This window comes from Chionomys nivalis, chromosome 7, assembly GCF_950005125.1.
Source record: "Chionomys nivalis chromosome 7, mChiNiv1.1, whole genome shotgun sequence".
In the NCBI taxonomy this organism is placed as follows: Eukaryota; Metazoa; Chordata; class Mammalia; order Rodentia; family Cricetidae; genus Chionomys; species Chionomys nivalis.
Genome location: NC_080092.1, coordinates 77,167,144 through 77,176,972, shown reverse-complemented (window position 1 = coordinate 77,176,972; position 9,829 = coordinate 77,167,144). Strand labels below are relative to the sequence as shown.

The 9,829-nt window shown below is 46.4% G+C and overlaps 1 protein-coding gene across 1 annotated transcript in view; it reads left to right on the top strand.

Annotated features, from left to right (window-relative positions):
- Positions 1-894: 894 nt before the first annotated feature.
- Kpnb1 (karyopherin subunit beta 1) overlaps positions 895-9,829 on the top strand; it is a 29,708-nt gene continuing 20,773 nt past the window's right edge. Inside the window, exons 1-5 of the mRNA XM_057774308.1 lie at positions 895-1,305; positions 1,405-1,463; positions 3,444-3,626; positions 7,023-7,223; positions 8,308-8,460. Of these exons, the coding sequence (XP_057630291.1) occupies positions 1,266-1,305; positions 1,405-1,463; positions 3,444-3,626; positions 7,023-7,223; positions 8,308-8,460 (636 nt within the window). The 5' untranslated portion in view covers positions 895-1,265. The remainder of the gene's footprint in view (positions 1,306-1,404; positions 1,464-3,443; positions 3,627-7,022; positions 7,224-8,307; positions 8,461-9,829) is intronic.

Below are 9,829 nucleotides of genomic sequence, written 5' to 3'. Positions count from 1 at the left end.
TCTTTTCGGTCTAAGTTTGAGCACCAATGGTTTAACGTAGATGTTGCGTAGTCTAAGGTCGCACCTCCGCGAAACTTTGTAGCCGCAGAGGTCCGGACAGGGACTCCAAGGGCACTTAGAAGAGCCTGAACCCAGCTCCGACCGAGGCTTCCATCGGCTGTGTGACCTTGGACGCGCTCCACGCTCCCTCCGGGCTTCAACTTCCAAATCTGCACGTTGGAAGGTAAACCACGTGGCCCGCACGGTCCTGCTTAGCACAGCGCTGGGAGACAGCCGACCTCGCCATTACAGCAGCTTCCTGTGGGCGCGGCGCAGGACTTTAACGGTCCCCTTCCCCGCCCCCTCCGAGGACCGCGAAACCCTCACTTCTACCCCAGCCGAGTGACCGCGCTGCGCAGAGCCCAGTCCGAGCCGCTCGCGCGCAGCTCCGCCCCTCCCCGGAGGCGTCCCGTCGTGCCCCGCGCTGGACTCTTAAGAGCCCGGACGACTCCCGCCTTTACGCCCGGCGACCCCGAACCCCTCTCCCGACTTCGCCGGGCGCCCCGTCCTATCAACGTCCAGAACCTCAGCCAATCGGACGCGCTCCGGGCCTTACCTTCCGCCCGCCCTCCTCCCCGCGCACAGTCGGTGTGAGCCCGAAGGCCTTTACCAGGCCTGCCCAATCAGCAGGCGGCGCTTACCTGCCTCACCCCAATGTCCCGCCCCTCAGCCAATGAGCGCTCCCCATTCCTCTGCCCGCCCAGCCAACCGGGCCTTGAAGCCCGCGGGCTAATAGGCGCGCAGCGGCCCTTCAACGCTAACCTTCTAGCCAATTGGGGATTTCGCACAGCCGCGGCAGCAGCCAATCGTCGTGCAGCGCGGTGCCGCCGCGGAGAGGTCCGGCAAGAATATCCCTCCGCTTCCCTCCCTCAATCTCTCTCCCTCCCAGCGATCCGCCTCTCACTTACTGCAGCCCTTCCTTCTTTCTCCCTCCGCCGCCTGAGCACCAGCCGCGCTCTGAGCTGCCCCCGGGGTCCCTCCCCCGCCGCCAGAGGAGCAGCTGCTGCCGCCTAGCACCTTAGGAGGGCGGAAGGAAGAAGAGTGGGGAGGAAGGGGAGACAGAGCGCCTGCCCAGAGGCAGCCGGTGAATGGGCTTGTGGTGACCCCCGCCCCCCACCCCACCCTCCCTTCCCACCCGACCCCCAACCCCCATCCCCAGTTGGAGCCGCCGCCCGAGAGGCCGGGCCGTCGTCTTTGGAGGAGTCCCCGCCGCCGTCACCTCCGCCATGGAGCTGATCACCATTCTCGAGAAGACCGTGTCTCCGGGTAGGACTCGGAGCCGGGGGTCGGGCTGAGGTGATTGCGGTGGGGGAGGGGGTGGCCCCTCTGACCCCGCCGCCTCTCCCCATTCCTCCCCACCCCCAGATCGGCTGGAGCTAGAAGCGGCGCAGAAGTTCCTGGAGCGTGCGGCCGTAGAGAACCTGGTGCGTACTGCCCCGCCGCGCCCCATCCCGCCGCGTCCCCATCCCTGCGTGCGGGCCTTCCCGCCCTCCTGGAGGCCCAGGCCTCAGGAACCCACCCCGCCCCATCTCGTCCCCCTCCCCCCTCCCCCCCCCCGTCCAACCTAACCCCGCCATCGGGAAGCCGGTGGGTGTGTCCCGCCCTGGGCCCTGCGTCTGGCCAATGGCGAGGCGCGCCGGGGTGACCGCTGGCGAATCGCCGCGCGGCCTGAGGGCGGCGGTGCAGCGGGAGGGAGAAAGAGGGAGGGAAGGGAAGTTAGGTTGCACGGCGCTGCGTGTTCAGCAAGGGTGGGGGTTGGGGAGCCGGGCCTAGGGGCCATGTGGAAGCTCTGCGCCCTGCTGCCCGCCTTCTACTGGCCGGAGCCGGCTTTTCCTTCCTGTCCCGTGGCTCTTGTGGCCGTGTGCACCTACTTCTCAGAGCCCTACCCTTTCCCAGCTCCCTTGGGCTGTGCTCATGGCCACGCCTGGCACTCGACCACCTCCGAACCCACTGCCACTATTTTTCCCCTTTCGCGCGGTTATCCCTTTCCTGAGCTACTCGTGCGTGTATCTTATGGTTTGGACTTGGATCATTAGGGATTTCATCCTTAGGGATCTGTATCCTGACCAGAATCTAATGTTAATTCCTGAGATTTGACCTTATCTGAAGAAATCACGGAGGTGTAACTCCGTTTAAGAAGTACATTAAAAAAAAAAAAAGACTGACCCTTTGTAGGGAAACGGGAAATGATTTAAGTATGCTCTTTGGTATCCCTCTCCTTGTGGGTGGGTAGCAGAGGGAAGGGGAGCTGGTATTGAAAGTCTCTTAAAGTTAGTGATTCAAAAATCACCTACCAAATGTGGACCTTTGTGATTGTTTGCTTAAAATAGTAGCATTCTTAATGTGACAAGGCCCATTTATACAAACCACTTTTCTTTTTGGTATTTAGGTAAGGGACTTTGTATTAACCTTTTATCTTTTAACTTACTCCCCCCCCCCCCCAAATTCCTTGTTAGTGTAAGACTGAGAATTCCCCTTGTGGTATATTCTTTTGCTGATTTTTCAAAAAGTCCTTTATCTTGCTCCTAATACTCTTCAGTGACAATATAAAATAATAAAACCTTGGGATATTACCTCCTGTGTTTTAAGAACTTCCCCTCCCCCACCAGTGTGTGTGTGTGTGTGTGTGTGTGTGTGTGTGTGTGTGTGTGTGTTTGTTTTAAAAGCTTTAGAGTTGCTTTTTAGTCTGTATCTTAAAGAGTGAGTATTTGGAGGATTCACTGTTACTACAAAACATGAGAGGGCTTTTGGTATGTGTTGCTATTAAATAGAAAATGTTTTTTTGGCAACCTGTCTTGTCATTTTTATCTTCATTTTTTCCTGTTTCTGAATATTATTTATTACTTTTACTTATCCATTTTTCTGAACAGTCAGAATCAGACTGCAGAGGACTAGGCCCTGAAATCTGTTTGAGGCTTACATATATTTCTGTTACAAAGATCACTTGTACAGGAGGAGAAAATTGCCCTGAGTATTATTTTTGCTCTAGATTTTAATTTTTTAAAGTATACACCAATTTTCTCCCTCCCGTGTCCTATTATCTAGCAAATTCACAGTACTGGGCATTCTTACAGGTACATGGGGGAATTTGTACCTAGGATAACCCAGTATCATGTTGTCAAATTTGCTTTAATTCTGTGGAGCTATCAGAAGATTTATGTGCAATCTTGGTAAGAAGACGCCATCTTTTGTATAGTAAGTAATGTTTTTACAGGAATTATGCTAAAGCGGTGTCATTTTACATTGCTTAGTTTGTTTGGGAACCTTGAGTGTTAAATCTAGATTTCTGAGTTTCCTGAGAGATTTTGATTTGATCTAAATTTGTGTGTGTGTGTCTCAGTAGTTTAATGCTGTACAGGGAAGTTGAGATTTCTGAGACTGACAAATTCATCTGTTCTTAACAGCCCACGTTCCTCGTGGAACTGTCCAGAGTGCTGGCAAATCCAGGAAACAGTCAAGTTGCCAGAGTTGCAGCTGGACTACAAATCAAGAACTCTTTGACGTCGAAGGATCCAGATATCAAGGCACAGTACCAGCAGAGGTGGCTTGCTATTGATGCTAATGCTCGACGGGAAGTCAAGAACTATGTGAGTAACTGTCGTGTGGCCTAAGGAACGTCTTGGTCATTGCATGGCGTAGAACTTGACAGTGCTGTCTCTTTTTGGTTCATTAAAACTTCTCACTGTGACAAAGGTGTCTGCCAGTAGGTTGGGTTAGCTGACTAAAGTGACCTGCAGCAGTTTGGGATCTCATTAGTGTTGAAGAAACACAGGTTTTGGTGCTGCAAATCACTGCCCTCGAAGAAATTTCACTAATACTGAAATTTCTAAATATTGAGATAGAGGTTTCTAGGATCTATAAAGCCTTAGGTGCTCTCCTTAGCAGCACACAAGAAAACCGTATGTGTTTGGAATCTCTGGAATGAAGTTGGGAATTCTTTCCATAAGTCTCCTGTTGCTCAGGCTAGCATCAATCAAATTCTTGCTCTTCCTGTCTTTTTACTTTTATCCTGAATGCTGGGGTACAGATGTATGCCACCATGCTTGGATTTTCAGAGATATTTTTAAATGTCTTCATTTTATTTATGTGTCTTTATTTACGTTTGGGTGCCTTTGGACAGTAGAAGAGGGTGTCTCATCCCCTGGAACTGGAGTTAGCTGCCTTTGTTAGCCATCAGGCAAGGGTGCTGGGAACTGAACTCTCAGGTCCTTTGGCAGAGCAGGAAGTGTTATTGATTACTATCTCTCCAGTATAATCAGACAGCTCCTGTTGAGCTTTGGTAGCTAGTTCAGAGCATTAAATGATGTTTGAGTCTTTTTTTTTTTTTTTTTTTTTTTTTGGTTTTTCGAGACAGGGTTTCTCTGTGGCTTTGGAGCCTGTCCTGGAACTAACTCTGTAGACCAGGCTGGTCTCGAACTCACAGAGATCCACCTGCCTCTGCCTCCCGAGTGCTGGGATTAAAGGCGTGCGCCACCATTGCCTGGCTGTTTGAGTCTTTCAAATGTAAAGAGTTGCAAATGGGATTATGGCATTAATGATGCATTTATTTATTTATTTACTTATTTGTTTGTTTATTTTGGGTCTGGGTCTCAGTACACTAGGCCGACCCTAAACTCATAATCTACCTCCCTCTGCTTCCTTGAGATCTCAACACTGTGGTTAAGATGTTGAATTTTAATGAAAATACAGTATTTTTTGCTGTTGTGCATCCTGGTATTTTTGTGAGTTTTGCTGTTGTTGTTTGCTAAACAGCTAAACAGCTGTGCAGCCATAATTTGTTCTGGGCATTTAAGATGGATATAAGAGAAATTTTTGTATACTTAATGTAGGTTGAGATTATGGGCATCGTAATTGCTGGATTTAGATGCCAGCTTTAGGCAAATTAATATTCTTTGAGTCCGATGCTTCCCCAGTAGTGACCCTTATTCCTTCTTCAGTCACGCTTTCTAGTAGTACCTGTTACTTGACCCACAAGGTAGGAAAGTAACTTATTTTGACTCTCCCTTGGATTATATAAAGATGTTTCTGTCCAAATTATTTGTTCTTAGAAATGACATATTTCCAAAGTGCTGTATTTAGGAAGGGTCTCACTGTGTAGCCTTAGCAGGCCTTACTTACTAGGTAGACCAGGCATGCCTCAAACCCACAGGTGCCTATGAAGGACAAATGTGTTGGATCCCATTAAAATTATAGGTCCTGGTGAGCTGCTCAATGTAGGAGCCAAGCTTGAGTCCTCTGCAAGTGATGTGTGCACTCTTAATGGCCATCTTTCCAGCCATGTATAGTATTTTAATCCCCTCTTTCTCTTAGCTGTTGGACATAAATGGAATATTTTTTTTAAAGATTTATTTATTTTATGCATGAATACTCTATTGGCATGCCTAACTTTATGCCGGATGGAACATCAGATCCCACTAGAGATGGTTGGGAGCCATCATGTGGTTGCTGGGAATTAAACTCAGGACCTCTGGAAGAACAGGTGATAACTCTTAACCACTGAGCCATCTCTTCAGCCCCCATAAATGAAATATTTTATGATTGAAAAATCTTTTTTTAGTTTTTGATTTTAAGTCAGTTTCTCTGTAAAAGTTCTGGAACTAGCTCTGTAGACCAGGCTGGCCTCGAACTTATAGAGATCCTCTTGCCTCTGCCTCCCAAGTGCTGCGATTAAAGGTGTGTGCTTTTGGAATTGGGACTGTCACTGTGTTCCTAGACTGGCTTCTGCCACATACATGGTAGTCCTTCCTCTCCCTAGTGCTGGGCATCTGCACTTTGGGCTGGGACTTCAATCAGATTCAATTATTCCCATTCTTTCCTGATAGTTTACCTCATTTTTATTGGTTTCATTTTGTTTTTGTGATTTTGAGAAAGGTTCTCTTTGTATACCCCAGGCTGGCCTTGTACTCACATCGTTCTCCTGCCTCAGCTATCTAATATCTAAGTGCTAAGATTCTTGGCATGAATTGACTGTCCACCACTTTATGTCTTTGACGTACAATTTTTATTGACATTAATTCCACCTCTTCTGTTCCTAGAGAGCAAAACTTTAAGATCAGAATTATTTGTTATTGGGTGGAGGTTGACAAAGATAATACGCCATGTAAGAGAAATAGAGTTCATACTACCTAATAGCTACGCAGTGGGGGCACTAAATGACCTGACCCAGTGAGCAGAGCTGGCCTGAATCTGGCAGCTTTTCTTTGTCCTGTTCATGCCAGGAACAGTTAACTGTTTGCCTTTGAGTGGGCTGATGGTTCTTACTGAGTTCATGGTCTGAATTAGCTGATCAGGTAATAATGGTTAACTGTGGACAAATTGTGGCTTTATTCTTAATCTGAGCCTATGCCATTACCCTGTATACTGTGTGGCTGCCATTTCCAATGAGACATGTTTAGTGACAAGTGGATCTCCATTTGGCATCACCAACTACTTGGTGATGGTTAAGAACAGTATTTTGTTTTTTTAGGTGTACAGAACTCTTAGAACTCTGAGAGTGCAAGTTATGTAATAGTTGAATTTTAGATTTTGGTGACATTTAAATGATGGTGTCACTCAACCCTAAGCCTTTTTGTATAAGTCAGTACTGGGTTGTCAGTGACCAGAAAAGAGGTTTGGTTTGTTCATGTCATTGGTGAGAAAATCACTTTCTTGAGTCTTGAGATTAGGTTAGTGTACCGGGAATTACATTCCCCTGGGTGCTCCACAGCTACACATTCTATGACTCCACCTTCCTGTCAGTGAAACACTCTGTCTTTACCACCAAGTGCCCAGAAAATGCATTTTGCCCTCATTGCACCCGCCTTACTTTGCAGTGCTGACAGGTGTTTTTGAAGTGAGGTGTGAGATCAGAAGTTCATTTGGCTGGAGACTGGTTTTGATAGTCTTTTTGTGGGACAAGGTGAACAAAAATCAGGCACATGATGGTGTGTAAAATATGTTCAAAGAATGTTACAAATTGATATTCTGTTGTACCCCTGCCCCAGGTTTTACAGACTTTGGGCACAGAAACTTACCGGCCTAGTTCTGCTTCGCAATGTGTAGCTGGTATTGCTTGTGCAGAGATACCAGTAAACCAATGGCCAGAACTCATTCCTCAGCTGGTAGCCAATGTTACAAACCCCAACAGCACAGAGCACATGAAGGAGTCCACATTGGAAGCTATTGGTTACATCTGCCAAGACATAGTAAGTATTTGCCTACTGCTTCTAATTTATAGACTTTGAATCTTTTACCTGTTACGGGAGTGGTACTGGGAATCTATCAGATGGAAACACCAACCTGCTTAGTGCTTATGGGAATACTTACTTTGGACCTATATTCTCAAATTACTAGTTATGCTCTGAAGTAAGGAACTTGAGGGTCATGAACTCTGAATGGGATTGTTGGGTTATAGCCTCGCATTCATGAGACCCTTACGTATAATCTCCAGCACAAAAATAAAAAGAACAAATGGAGAGTGGAAATCCATAAGAAATACTTTGTTTTGAGACATCGCTTATAGTCCAGGCTGACCTTGAGCTCCCTGTTGTCTCCATTTCTCAAATGCTGGCTTGGGGTTCCGGGTACTGTGACTGTTGCAGTTGCCTTTTTAATTACTGCCCGGAAGCCAGTTTCCTCACTTGCTGTAGTTGGTTCAGTCACTATATCCACAGAAGTCTTAGATGGAGCCCTCCCTGGACTGTTGCTGGTGAGGTTTATACTCTTCTTGGTATCTGTTCAGCATTGGCTTATTACATGGTTCATAACATTTGACCTGAACTTAGACATCTTTAGATGTTTTTTTTTTTTTTTGGTTTTTCGAGACAGGGTTTCTCTGTGGTTTTGGAGCCTGTCCTGGAACTAGCTCTTGTAGACCAGGCTGGTCTCGAACTCACAGAGATCCGCCTGTCTCTGCCTCCCAAGTGCTGGGATTAAAGGCGTGCGCCACCACCGCCCGGCCTTTAGATGTTTTAAATGTACTAAAACTGTCACAGGCATGAAAAGCCACAAGATGCTGCCGTCTCTGTGTATACAGAAAGGGGGAAAGCCAGTGCTTCCTGTGTCCAGAGACATATTAAGAAATTAGGGATGATGGGTTTGATTTGTTTCAGTTTAGTTTTGTGCCATTCTGGAGTATTTTGTGGGTAATTTGCAGAAGTGTCCCAGATGGAAATGTGTGAGAAAGGATCAAAATCACGGAACTCCCTTAGGTAGATTTTATAGTTAAAAAGATTGGTGATTAGCCACCAGCGTGTTGTTATGACCATTGTATTTCTCTGCTTGTTTTAGGACCCAGAGCAGCTACAAGATAAATCCAATGAGATTCTGACTGCCATAATACAAGGGATGAGAAAAGAGGAGCCTAGTAACAATGTGAAGTTAGCGGCTACTAATGCACTCCTGAACTCCCTGGAGTTCACCAAAGCAAACTTTGACAAAGAGGTATGTTTCTCTGACACATGGATAGATAACCTATCAGAGGGTGAGGAATGGAGCATTGGTTTTATTTTTTATTTTTATAAAGATTTATTTATTTATTTATTTATTTTGTTTTTTGAGACAGGATTTCTCTGTGGTTTTGGAGCCTGTCCTGGCGCTAGCTCTTGTAGACCAGGCTGGTCTCGAACTCAACAGAGATCCACCTGCCTCTGCCTCCCGAGTGCTGGGATTAAAGGCGTGCGCCATCACCGCCCGGCTAAGATTTATTTATTATGTACACAGTGTTCATGTATGCTTGCATGCCAGAAGAGGGCACCAGATCTCATTACAGATGGTTGTGAGCCACCATGTGGTTGCTGGGAATTGAACTCAGGACCTCCGGAAGAGCAGTCATTGCTCTTAACCTCTGAGCCATCTCTCCAGCCCCACGTTGGGTTTTATTTTTAAGATTAGAAAGCACTACCTTTCTTAGAAGCGTTCATCTCCAGTCTAGTTGAGGTTTCTCTCCATGAAATCTACGACTTGATGAGGCCAGATTCATCATGGTGACCAATTTTCAGTGTGAGGTCAGTTACTCAGTCGCTGTAGAAGCGTTCTTCACAGTGTTTCATCTGGCAGAACTAACTGTATATCTGCCTGCCTAGTGATTAAGCAGACTGCATTTGCCCATGTGGGAGTGGCACACAGTGAATCAGGCAGAGGACAACTTCTGAATCCTTTTTCTCCTTTCACCTTTACAAGGATGGGTTCCAGGGGGTTGAACTCTGGTCAGCAGACTTGCACTGTAAGTGCCTTTTCCACCGACCCATCTCACCAGCCTAGACATGCCTTTTTGTAGCTAGGGTTTTTCTTTGTTTGCTTGTTTGCTCTTTATTTGTTTTTTTTTTTTTTTTAAAGATTTATTTACTTATTATGCATACAATATTCTCCCTCCATGTATGCCCACACACCAGAGGAGGGAGCCAGATCTCATTACAGATGGTTGTGAGCCACCATGTGGTTGCTGGGAATTGAACTCAGGACCTCTGGAAGAGCAACCAGTGCTCTTAACCATTGAGCCATCTCTCCAGCCCTCTTTATTTGTTTTTAAACTTAGCATAGTATCCTTGAGACTCATCATGCATGACAATTTTCTTTTTAAGTCTGGGTAAGACTTCTTTCGTATGAATGTTCTGCATTTTGCATACTAACTAAGCCATCCGTTTTGGCTGCTTCCACCTTTTGGTTACTGTGAACAGTGCTGTTGTGAACATGTGTGTGGATGTTTTTGAGAGCTGATTTCAGTTCTTTTTAGCTTATAGTCAAAAGTGGAATTACTGAACCATACGTTCTGAAACTATTTTAAATTTTTTTTGTGGATACCTTGGATCAG